Source organism: Aethalodelphis obliquidens, unplaced genomic scaffold, assembly GCF_003676395.1.
Source record: "Aethalodelphis obliquidens isolate GAN/ISIS:26980383/991018 unplaced genomic scaffold, ASM367639v1 scaffold17, whole genome shotgun sequence".
NCBI lineage: Eukaryota > Metazoa > Chordata > Mammalia > Artiodactyla > Delphinidae > Aethalodelphis > Aethalodelphis obliquidens.
In genome coordinates this window covers 31,804,691-31,817,916 of record NW_020837961.1, presented here as the reverse complement: position 1 = coordinate 31,817,916, position 13,226 = coordinate 31,804,691, and the positions used below count along the sequence as shown (strand labels likewise).

The 13,226-nt window shown below is 39.9% G+C and overlaps 1 protein-coding gene across 10 annotated transcripts in view; it reads right to left on the bottom strand.

Moving 5' to 3' along the window:
• The window catches only part of TMEM131L (transmembrane 131 like), a 159,836-nt gene that overhangs the window by 48,017 nt on the left and 98,593 nt on the right, over positions 1 to 13,226 (bottom strand). For all 10 annotated transcript variants that reach the window (XM_027117234.1, XM_027117225.1, XM_027117228.1 and 7 more), the window contains 9 exons: positions 11,024 to 11,101; positions 10,671 to 10,824; positions 9,007 to 9,065; positions 8,591 to 8,699; positions 6,886 to 6,976; positions 6,219 to 6,372; positions 5,487 to 5,657; positions 4,105 to 4,174; positions 2,902 to 3,019 (listed from right to left, as the gene is read on the bottom strand). In XM_027117234.1, the coding sequence (XP_026973035.1) occupies positions 2,902 to 3,019; positions 4,105 to 4,174; positions 5,487 to 5,657; positions 6,219 to 6,372; positions 6,886 to 6,976; positions 8,591 to 8,699; positions 9,007 to 9,065; positions 10,671 to 10,824; positions 11,024 to 11,101 (1,004 nt within the window). The remainder of the gene's footprint in view (positions 1 to 2,901; positions 3,020 to 4,104; positions 4,175 to 5,486; positions 5,658 to 6,218; positions 6,373 to 6,885; positions 6,977 to 8,590; positions 8,700 to 9,006; positions 9,066 to 10,670; positions 10,825 to 11,023; positions 11,102 to 13,226) is intronic.

Genomic DNA, 13,226 nt, shown 5'->3' with positions numbered 1-13,226 from the left:
AATCTCAATAGATGCAGAAAAAGCTTTTGACAAAATTCAACACCTATTTATGATAAAAAAAAAACTCTACAGAAAGTAGGCATAGAGGGAACCTACTTCAACATAATAAAGGCCATATTTGACAAACCCACAACCAACATTGTTCTCAGTGGTGAAAAACTGAAACCATTTCCTCTAAGATCAGGAACAAGACAAGGTTGCCTACTCTCACCGTTATTATTCAACATAGTATTGGAAGTTTTAGCCACAGCAATCAGAGAAAAAAAAGAAATAAAAGGAATCCAAATCTGAAAAGAAGAAGTAAAACTGTCACTGTCTGCAGATGACATAATACTATACTACAGAATCCTAAAGATGCTACCAGAAAACTACTAGAGCTACTCAATGAATTTGGTAAAGTAGCAGGATACAAAATTAGTGCATAGAAATTTCTTGCATTCCTATACAGTAATGATGGAAAATATGAAAAAGAAATTAAGGAAACACTCCCATTTACCTCTGCAACAAAAAGAATAAAATACCTAGGAATAAACCTACCTAAGGAGACAAAAGACCTGTATGCAGAAAACTATAAGACACTGATGAAAGAAATTAAAGCCGATACAAACAGATGGAGAGATATACCATGTTCCTGGATTGGAAGAATCAACACTGTGAAAATGATTATACTACCCAAAGCAATCTACAGATTCAATGCAAACCCTATCAAACTACCAATGGCATTTTTCACAGAACTAGAACAAAAAATTTCACAGTTCGTATGGAAACACAAAAGGCCCCAAAGAGCTAAAGCAATCTTGAGAAAGAAAAACAGAGCTGGAGGAATCAGGTGCCCTGACTTCAGACTATACTACAAAGCTACAGTAATCAAGACAGTATGGTACGGGCACAAAAACAGAAGTATAGGTCAATGGAACAGGATAGAAAGACCAGAGATAAACCCACGCACATATGGTCACCTTATCTTTGATAAAGGAGGCAAGAATATGCAATGGAGAAAAAACAGCCTGTTCAGTAAGTGGTGCTGGGAAAACTGGACAGCTACATGTAAAAGAATGAAATTAGAACACTCCCTAACACCGTACACAAGAATAAACTCAAAATGGATTAAAGACCTAAATGTAAGGCCAGAAACTATCAAACTCTTAGAGGAAAACATAGGCAGAACACTCTATGACATAAATCACAGTTAGATCCTTTTGACCCACATCCTAGAGAAATGGAAATAAAAACAAAAATAAACAAACGGGACCTAATGAAACTTAAAAGCTTTTGTACAGCAAAGGAAACCATAAACAAGACCAAAAGACATCCCTCAGAATGGGAGAAAATATTTGCAAACAAAGCAACTGACAAAGGGTTAATCTCCAAAATATATAAGCAGCTCATGCAGCTCAATATCAAAAAAACAAACAACCCAATCCAAAAATGGACAGAAGACCTAAGTAGACATTTCTCCAAAGAAGATATACAGATTGCCAACAAACACATGAAAGGATGCTCAACATCACTAATCATTAGAGAAATGCAAATCAGAACTACAATGAGGTATCACCTCACACCAGTCAGAATGGCCATCATCAAAAAATCTACAATCAAGAAATGCTGGAGAGGGTGTGGAGAAAAGGGAACCCTCTTGCACTGTTGGTGGGAATGTAAATTGATACAGCCACTATGGAGAACAGTATGGAGGTTCCTTCAAAAACTAAAAATAGAACTACCGTATGACCCAGCAATCCCACTACTGGGCATATACCCTGAGAAAACCATAATTCAAAAAGACACATGCACCTCAATGTTCATTGCAGCACTATTTACAATAGCCAGGACATGGAAGCAACCTGAGTATCCATCGACAGATGAATGGATAAAGAAGATGTGGCACATATATACAATGGAATATGACTCAGCCATAAAAAGAAATGAAATTGAGTTATTTGTAGTGAGGTGGATGGACCTAGAGTTTGTCTTACAGAGTGAAGTAAGTCAGAAAGAGAAAAACAAATACCATATGCTAACACATATATATGGAATCTAAAAAACATAAAAAAGATTCCGAAGAACCCAGGGGTGGGACAGAAATAAAGATGCAGACAAAGAGAATGGATTTGAGGACACGGGGAGGGAGAAGGGTAAGCTGGGACGAAATGAGAGAGTGGCATGGACATATATACACCACCAAAGGTAAAACAGATATCTAGTAGGAAGCAGCTGCATAGCACAGGGAGATCAGCTCGGTGCTCTGTGACCACTTAGAGGGGTGGGATAGGGAGGGTGGGAGGGAGATGCAAGAGGGAGGGGATATGAGGATATATGTATACATATAGCTGATTCATTTTGTTCTACGGCAGAAACTAACACAACATTGTAAAGCAATTATACTCCAATAAAGATGTTAAAAAAAAAAAAGGAAAAAGAAAAAGACAGCTATAATGGATATTTTGGGGTCAACTAGGGAAATGTGAATCTAGACGGTATATCAGCTCACATAATTGCATCAGTGTTAAGTTTGCTGGGTATGTAATGGCAGTGTAGTTATATGGAGGAGAACGTTCTCCTTCGAAAAGAATGTCTTTCCTAATAAAGTACTGAGGGTTGAAGTATCATGATGTCTACAGCTTACTTTCAAATGACTCAGCAAAAAGAAAATGTAGGTATGTGCACATAGATACAGACGTAGAGAGAGAGAAAAAAGCAAAAGTGGTAAAAATGTAAACAACTACTGAGTCTAGATTGATTGGGAATATTTGAATATTTACCATACTATACTTTTCAAATCTTCTGAGGTTTGAAATTTGTCAAAATAAAAGGCTAGATATTAAAAATTCGGTGTTGAAATTTCAATAAAGTATTATGTCACAATGTCTCCCCAGTGCTAAACAAAGAGAGGTGAAAACATACTTGCAGACGTCACCATTTTTTAATTTCTTCCATCTTTCATACAGTGTATTTGCAAGTTCGGAATCCACATCCCAGGTAGACCAATCCAGAGAAAGGCTCCCTTCCCAGTTAGGATTTTCTACAAGTTAAATCAGATGTACTATTTAGATGTACGGAAAACACAATTCACTTAGTAAATAATGCCAAGGGCTGAGGGTTAAAACTTCTCAAACTGAGAGGACGGTAAAGTGATCAATGCCCCCCTGTCCTCGGATTGCTCTACTAAAAGTCCCTCTAACTCAATGGCAAATGATATATCAAATCAAAGAAACGTATAAAACAAAACTAAATTGAATTATGTGAAGGTAATAACATAAAAGACACATGGCTCATGAATACAGTCTGAAACAAGTTAAACATCATACTCGGACCATGTTTAACAGCTTTATACCTAAAAGGCTAAACTGCTTCCACGTAAGCGCTAGTCATCATCTAAGCCCGGTTATTAGGCAGAATGCTGATGTGCAAACGGCAAGCCTCAGAAGAGAGCCCAGAGCAGGGCTCAGTCTAGAGAAGGTGCATGTTTACATTTGTAAGCTGGTCTCCGGCTCACCTTGCCCTCTCTAGTTATCTGTTCTGTCTTGTCTGTGCTAAAGAGCATTATCAGGGCGGAAAAGTGGGAATCTCCCAAAGGAAATCTCTGTGCTATAACACTGTCCTTAGATTACATATTTTAATAAGTCAAAAAGCAGGAAGAAAACCAGGAACAGCTTTCTCTAGCAACACTCTGGCCCTCAGGCTCAGACAGCAACTAGCGCTCCCTATACGATGTTTATGCTCCTGTACTAGAGTCTTCAAACACAATTCCAAATTATTTTTTTTACTAACTTCTAGTCAGCCCTTTTGTAAAAGAACCAGAATCTTCCAATTGTTCCTGGCAACGAGGTTGCTATGATGATCAAATAACGTGTCTGAAAAAAATCCCTTACAAAAGTAGAGGCTAAGACTTCAGGGGGCTTTAATTACACAAGCACTCGGATGTTTCTGGAGGATTCTTAACAATTTCAAGTCGTTCTATTAATGATCACGCTCTTAAAGAACAGAATATGATGCAATGACGTTAATAGGACTAATTATTCCATCTACAAATACGAATTTTCCTCACTACTTCCCACCCAATCCCAAACTAGAGTTCTACAAAAAGCCTAAGGGCAAAATACTTACCCGCTTTTGATTTTCCCATGAAATAATGCATGCCACAATGTGCTATCACTTCAAAACCCAGACTCCCTTCCTAGATTGAAAAGTAATATATGAATAACTTACAACACAACACTAAACACAAAAATCCTAATGCACTCAAATGCGTAGCAGACGTTGGCCACCACCTCAGCGAACTTCCCTTTGTCCAGAAGCCAAACTGCTAGAGAGGGGTTTCTTGGCTTCCTTTCTCCTTGAATGAGAGCTCTAACTGTCTATCACAGGCAGGGTCACTACAGTGGATTCTGTGCAATCAACGCCCACAGTGACACACACCCCTTGGGCCTGACAGACACCAAGCTGCCTTCTGAAGTCAGGATTAAATTAGTCTCAGGACATTCTTAGTAGGGTTTGTAACAAACTGTACTCTAATCCATAGTAACTCCTAAGCTACTCAGGACATTTAAATGAATGTCGCACTTCCTAGGCCCGGCAAGCAGACCTGCTGCTTCCACACATTCCTGCAGCCTGCGTGCTCCCTCCCAGTCACGCTTCCAGTATGCATCCTTTGATGGGAAAAGGAAATTTCCAAGAAACCTCCCCTGCTCAAAATATGGATGAATGAAATTAACCTTATATTTTGTTTAGCGTAATTTTAGAAGCCCTATCTTTAAGCTTTTAGCTAAACATGAGGCACTTCTATCTATGAAACACCAACGCTGGTAAGTGAGAAAAATCATAAAGATGGTTGCATGAATGTCTCATAGTGGAAAATTAGAACCCAGCATTATACAGAAGAGCTTGGATCAAAAAGAAGCAATAACAGTAACTAAATGAAAAGAAATAAACATTAAGAAAAAATGAGGCATGTTTAAGATAAGATCTAAATTAAATACAATTTACCCAGATTTTAGAAAGCATTTTCTTAATTGTGAACCCTTTCAGGCTTTAGATTTGGCCCGCTAAGGAAATTCAAGGATTATGAGCAGCTGGGAGCCAGTTACCAGAGGTCTAAATAAAACATTTAATGATTTAGTTTATTTGAAGTCATTGCAAGTATGTCCTAAAAGCTCAACTGTGTTTGCTACAGCAAGCACATATTCCTTGCTCCATACATTTTGGAAATAAGTGAAAATGAGATCTATCGACCTGTAATGGCTTATTTCATTTGAAAATTACCTCATATCACTTTATGAGAAATAGAAACTCTTTTCAAATAAAGATTTCTGTATCTGAACAATTTATCATCTAAGACTGGCCGGGTAATATCCTTCAATTTCTTAGGCAGCCTTAAAAAACATGAGCTCAACTCGGTCAATAAAGTCCAAGCACCGTAAGATAAGTTAATAAAAAGAAACAATAATTATTACAAAAATTATAACACATATGTACTGTGTAAACAATACCTTGGTCGGCGCCAAGTAAATCTGTAGAGGTACTGCAAAAACAGCACCTACGTTTGTAGTCAAAAATACACGGGTGAATAGATTTATGGCAAAGTCTTTAACGGCAAGTTTCAAAGAAAATATTTTCCAACAGCCTGGAGGTAGAAATAAAGGGCCAGTGAAATTCAGAATCTAAAAAGAAAAGAAGTAAGAGAAATTACTTTCCTAACTAACGCTAATTATGATTAAAATCATTATAATGTGTGATACTAAAGTTCTTCTATACTTTGAGAAATACAATTTTACTCAGTTATTTCCAGGTCCAATATTGAAATATTTTTATATAAATGATAGGTTTCACTTAATATTTAGCATGCAACTGTTTTTAAATTTCACAAAAGTAATCTTGAAATGTTCACAGGCAGTATTTTACAAAAACCTAGTATTGTATCATGAACCAGGCTTCTTTTTACTAAATATAATCTTTTTAGAATAAATTATAATTTATAATATTTTTAAATAATGGTAACAGCAAATATCTCTAAAAGATGTATCCTGGTCCCTTTGAGCTCCTTGAACAATAGTTTGAAAAAAATAAAGAGAGCCTAAATGTAATTCTGAAAACGTTAAAAGAAACACACTTGCTTTAAAATTCATAAGTGAAAGTAAGATTTTGTAAATATCAGTTTCATAGTACTTGACACTAAACAAATCTTAAAATAGGCTAAACTTGGATAAAAATACCATGTGTACCTTTAAAACACGCTTGGTCTCCTTGGAAACAAACACATCATTCAATACAACACCACGGTCAAAATGGTTGAGGTACCACATTGACCAAAGTCCTGATGTGTTCTCATGAGTCTCTATGTGAAACTGGGTGGCAGAAGAGTCCATTCGAAAATACCTGTGAACACAGGACATGCATGCCATCAGCCCTGTGTGTACAACAGCTGTTAGCGTGCGAATGAGCCTCTAACTGCAAAAATGGTAGCCGCATGACATGTCAGAGAACAAATGTAAGTACTGGCAAGGATGAGACAAGTTGCCTTCTTCAACCTTCCTGCCCACGAGTGGAGCATCTGAAGGCCAGAGGGGGCAATGGAGCCAGGACCAGGATGGCTCACAGAGGCCACCAGGCAAAACCAGGACCCAAATGTAACTCAGAAACTGTGCAGGAGTACTTCTTCTTTCTCCCACATGTGGCCGCCTGGCCTGGATCTGATCCACAACCTCCGTCATTCAGCTTCTTCCCTCCCATCCTGCAAACCACCCTTTCACTTCCTACTAGCTGTGCTAATGTAGGGAGGGCAAGTCCAGAGACAGAATCATGCAAGTCTCCGTTATATTTTTAAATCATCTCTAGATGGAGGGGGTGGAGGGGAACCACTCAATACCAGAGAAAGCGAAATTCACCCACCCTTGAGACACAGGAGAGGAGAGGCACGCTTTTAGTGTCGGAGTGTTTTTTTTCTTCCTGTCTTCTCTCATCCCACTGTCACAGGATGGAGCTGTTTAGAGGTAGGAGGAAATAAATGTGAAGTATCAGTATCTTTTCTTTCATTATGCCCAAACAAAAACAAGATAAATGTTTTATTTGTTATGTTTTAGTTCCTTCACTCTTCTGGCTCCAATAAAATCCTTTCTTGAACACTGTCTTTCCGCCTTCCTGGCTGCGTGCCCAGGAAGTTACCGAGAACGTGGTGTCTACCTACCCACCCCTCTTTCCTAAAGCAACCTCTCATTTCTTCTTTGGCGGGGGGTGGGGGGGGAACACAGTCAACGCTTTGTGGCTCTCCTTTTTCAAAGATCTTAAGTAAGAGGCAAGTCCTTAGGTCTGCAGAGATGACAAAAGTGAACAGTGAAGAGGCGTGGTGGAGGTGTGAGTGAGAAAGGAGCAGCTCAACCTGAGAGCACGGAGGAGATCACAGCCAATGTGGGCCCGCGCTGCAAAACACTGCTGAGGTATCAAGTCACTTTCAAGCATTCCTTGAGCCATGGAAGAACATCAAAACACTGGTACTGAATTCTTGACTCTGATACTAATACCCAACTCTTTTTTTTCTTTTAGCTATATATATGGTTCCCCCCAAACTTCAAACACTAACAAAAAGATGTGAAAATAAAAGTCTACCTTTCCCCCTGACTTCCCCATTACCTTAGACAAAGGAAACAACTGCCAGCAGACTCCCAAGCATCCTTCCAGGTGCTCTAACATATACAAATACACAGATACCCTTAGAAGAACGACACTGCTGATACTGCACGCCCACGTATGCTTCTTAACACCTGCAGACGCTAGCCCCCCTGCCCCCGGGGATGAACTACAATTCTCTGTCAGTGGAGGCTTAAACTGTTATGCTGCCGCAAACAATGCATATTCCTATGTTACAGTTTTGAACATCTAAAGTGTATCTCTAGATAACCTTCTAGAAGTAGAATTAAGGATCAGAGAGCACATAGGCACATCTTCAATTTTCACAGAGACTGCCAATTTTCCCTCCCAAAAAGGCTGCATCAATTTATATCCATGTCAAAAATATGAGGTTTTTTTTCTTCCTAATCATTACCAACACAGAATATTAACATTCTGTTTGACCTTCATAGATCTAAGTCATAAATTATACCTCATGTATTGCTTTAAGTTAACATTTCTTTCAGTGTAAGTGAGGTGGTGCTTGTTTTCTTATGTTTAAAATGCATTTCTTTACAGAAATCTTTTGAACTATAAGTAAGACCCTGAAGATAGGATTGGGTTTATACTCGCTAGACATTCTGCATTGATTTCTACACAAAGAAACAAACCTGGGGCAGCTCAACCTCTCTGTGAAAGCAGTATGTCCATCAGACTCATATACAACCTGGTCTTTCAAATCACCAACTGAATTACGATCTATAAACTCAAAATCCTGCACATGGGGCAGAATAAAAGCAGCATCACCATCACTTCTTCCATCACGCTACCTCTTATAACTGTTAAGTCTGTGGAATTGAAACCGAGCCCATTCACTTCCTAAAGCCTTGCCTATGCTGTAGCTGTGAGTCATTTCACAGAAAGAACTGCAGGCATAACAACTGGATAATGAAAATAAAAAGACAATCTCCAACATTTTTAAAATCCGTACCTTTGCAAGTAAAAGAGGCAATTTTTGTAAAGTTTGTTGTGGACGTAGGTAGGAGTACCGGTTCAAACTGCAGAGACAGGGCATCTCTCTGTGAGAAATGATGTACATCCTGTAACAAAAAACAATCCACAGTACTGCTCTTAGCTGGAGAAGACTGATCCAGTTTGAATCAACCCTGTTAAAATGACTAAGTAGCTCAGACCGGCATACAGAACAACTGCTCAGCAGATGTGCCTGTGATGGTACGAAGGGGTGCTGACAACCTTCGTCCAAATATGGGCTCGAGCAAGGGAGAATGGGTTTAAATGAAAGCAAAAAATAATAGAGACAAGTGTTTTCTCCAAAATCTTCATGTTCTGCAATTAAATACACACTTGTAAGTTTAAACTACACTTTATGAAAGTATTTACAATTACCTGTATCCACAGAAGGCTGTTTCCTGAATGCAGTATATACATGTTCACTGCCGAATCATCTGTCCAAAAGAATCAGTGCAATGAGGTTAGAAGAAAGGGCCATCTCATCCTCACACCTTAATGTAGTAGTTAAACCATCACATTACACATCTCTATAAAAAAATGTAGCTCACTTTTCAACAAAATTGAAGTGAGGAGCTATTTTCTGTTGATTAAGTCACAAGAAAAAGGACCTTGGCAAAACGATTGACCTGTCAACACAGGTTCTCTCAATGATGAGCTACCAGTAGAAAAAGTCTGAGTTTAGGGTCATAGTACTACTCCCCTGGATGAAACTAACCAACTGGACAGCTTCAAATAAAGTTAAGGTCTCCTATTGATTAGACAGCCCCTCGTTTCCTTATTTGACAACCACACTTGGGAAAAATAAAACCCTGGATCTCAAAATGCAGGCTTCCCTTTAATCCTCACCAACAGAAGTGCTCCCCATGGGACAGGAGTCTTCTCTACACTGATGTCTACCTGGCCATTCTGGGAATCACCAGAAACTATGAACCCAAGGACAGGAAAGCTCTCCTGCTAACCCATGTCTACTACAGCCAATTCTGAGGACTGGGAAGTAAACAATGTCTGACCAACAATTAAGACTGCCAATTTAAAACTGTATTTTGGTACCATTTCTTTCTCTGAATGTGTATACGTGTGTACATACACACACACTCTCACTTACCAGAACAGTCTTGATAACCAATGGATAAGAGCAAACCCTACATGATAAATCACATGGATCATACGTGTCTCCTACAAAATCTCTCAGAAACTTAAACTGATAAACTAGGTTATTTTTGGTAAGTAGGACACACAATTTCAAAGATAAAGTTCATAGAAATGAACACTGAAACTCACACTACTCTTACTGATCAGGCATCCAGGAATAAGCAGCGGACAACCAACTATTAGAAATATAAACAGCATGATTTGGTCAACTGAGCTTCTGCAAATCAGTAAAACAGAAACAAGAGACACAAGACTTCAAATACTTCGTGAATATTTATATTAGATTGTCGTGCCCATTTAATTAGTTTACTATCTTCAGAACGCCAAGAAAAATTCTTCCCAGGGAAACACAGAATGGTTTGCCATTGCCACTTAATTTATTATTTATTTGTTTGTTTGTTTGTTTATTTATTTTGTTGCTGCACGCGGGCTTTCTCTAGTTGCAGTTAGTGGGGGCTACTCTTCGTTGCGGTGCATGGGCTTCTCATTGCGGTGGCTTCTCTTGTCGCAAAGTATGGGCTCTAGGTGCACGGGCTTCATTAGGTGTGGCACGCAGGCTCAGCCTGTGGCACACAGGCTTAGTTACTCCGTGGCACGTGGGATCTTCCCGGACCAGGGCTCAAACCCGTGTCCCCTGCACTGGCAGGCAGATTCTTAACCACTGCGCCACCAGGGAAGTCCGCTGCCACTTAATTTACCCCAAAATAATACAGCCTTACTAGCAGGTGCAGATTGAGAACCAGTTACTACTACACTGTGCTAATAATGAAAGCAAAGGCTCTCTGTCTTGGATTGCAATGATACGATCTATAAGTAAATGATATAGAATGATGACACAGGTTAATCAAAATATGTTGTAACAGAAAAGTTTAAAGATTCCACCTTACCTGAGGTCTCAGATTTATCTGTAGCTACATAAATAATAGAGAGATGATCTAACAAATCTTGTGTGTTTTCTTCAAATTCTTTCGAGGCGTTTTCCATTGTTACAATTATGCTCATTTGTAGCCGTAAAACATCGTCTGATTCCACATAGCAACTCTGAGATCGGAGGGATGGAGAAAAAGGAAAAACTCAAAAATATCATCTGAATTTTTTCGTTTTGAACTTCACAGGGAAAAAAGCACTTAAGGTAAGGGCATGTGCATTTCTGAGAACAGAACATGCTGTTTTATTTTTTATTTCTAAGCAAAGAGGCAGGAAGGAAGGCAGGAAGAAAACACTAAATTTTTTATTTTACCTTTAGTTGCTGACACACTTTATTATGTAAACTGCATTCCAGTTGCACTTGCAAGAGGCTAGTGTTAGTGGTTTCTGCCTAAAAGCAGAAAAAAGGGGAGAAAGAAATTAAAAGGAAGCAAAAGGCACAATCTACTGTCAGTAATAAACAATCTATCATTTATTCAGAAAGGACATTTCTTCATTCATTCACCATATATTTGAACGTCTGCTAAATGCTAGGTAAAATTCAATTTACTGGAAATACAATAGTGAATAAAACAGAGAAAAATCTTTTCTGTCACTGAGCTTACATCTAATGGAAATCATAAGCTCTCCCTTGGGCAACATGAAAATTCCTATTATGGCAATAAGCAGATAAATATGTTCTAAATATACACCGGAACACTGTCGTTTGGCATTTCTTATACTTTTCAAATATTTTGTTCCAACGTAGGAGTCTGCTCTTATTTTAAAGTAGGTTCACCCAGTAAGAGCCAATCAACGGTTCTGATGTCTGCCTCCCATCTGCAGAGTGAGCTTAGACGCTATGAGAAAACCACAGGAGATGCCCCAAATTCAACTGGCTATCATTTTTCACGTGTGGAAGAGACGTGGATGGAAGAGACAAAAGTATACGAAAAGACTGCAGAATTTCATAAAGTTCAAAGATCTTAACAGCCACGTGGGATGATATCGACATATTGTGAAGACAAAGAAATGCAAAGTCAATCCAGGGATACGGCCATTTGGGTGGGAGGGCGGGGGCAGCAGACGGCGAATACACAGAGAAGTCAGGTAGTGCAGCACGTGAGTCTAAAGGATCTCCGCTGTGAGATTTCCCCTTCTGTTCAGTGTGACGTGTCTCGCATAGTGGTTATAATCAAGGCACTTGGCTTGGCAGTCACAGTCGGAACACCCGAAAATCTCAGCAAGGTAAGAAGGCATCCCCCAAATCCTCGGCTGACTTTCCTTTTACGTGGAATCACCACAATTACGTTTAATGTGTTAGATTTATAAGAACTACCTAAGTACATTATATAAAAACACATGTTTAACCACTTCAATTGTCATTCAGCAATTAAAGTACAAAACAAGAACAAAATACAGTTGATCCTCTGTTCCATGGATGCAGACCGGAAGGAACTTGAGCCTCCTTGGAGTGTGGTATCCAAGGGGGGTCCTGGATCCATTCACCCACAGATGCCGAGGGACCAGAGCACATTACTTTTTTTTTTTTCCCACATTACATTTTAAAGTGTAGTGAAAAATAGTTAGGGGGTTTAACCAAGCTTGTAAATAGGACCAAACATTAACCAAAGGCTCTCTTACAAAGTAATTGCAGGTTTCCCTGGCGGCGCAGTGGATAAGAATCTGCCTGCCAACGCAGAGGACACAGGTTCGATCCCTGGTCCGGGAAGATCCCACATGCCATGGAGCAACTAAGCCCGTGCGCCAGAACTACTGAGCCTGCGCTCTAGGGCCCATGAGCCACAACTACTGAGGCCGCGTGCCACAAGTACTGAAGCCTGCGCACCTAGAGCCCGTGCTCTGCAATAAGAGGCGCGCGTGCAGCAACGAAGAGTAGCCCCTGCTCACCACAACTAGAGAAAGCCCGCGTGCAGCAACAAAGACCCAACACAGCCAAAAATAAATAAATAAATAAATAATTTTTTAAAAAAGAAACGTTTTAAAAAAAAAAAAGTAATTGCTAGTATCAGTTAGACTTAGAGTAATACCACCTATAAACTGAACCTCAAATCTTAAAGAAGAGCTAGATCTTCGAATATGTTTTTCTGTGAGCAGGTCCCACATTAAAGACATACACAAAGAAAGCCCACTACTCCCTGAAGCTGCGTTAATCAAAGTTATAAGTGACCCCCTCGTATCCAAACCTGATAGAAACCTCTTTGGCCCAACACTTCTCTGCCATGTCGCCTTCTCTCGGTGTTCCTCCGTCCTCTTAGGCTCCTGCTTCGCTGGCTGTTCCTCCTCGGGCACCAGCTGTTAGTCACTCCAGATTCCACCTCGGCCCCCTTCCCTCTCTCCCGCGGGGGGTCTGCGACACGCTGAAGCCCCCCACGTTCATCTCAGCAGCGCAGGCCTCTACGCACACCCACACAGGGAACCAGCGGCTGGGCGCCCCTCTGAATCCTCACCCACGCCCAGAGAGCCAGGTCCTTGCTGTGGGTCTCGTTACTCGTAAAGTGGTTTAAGCCAGAAAC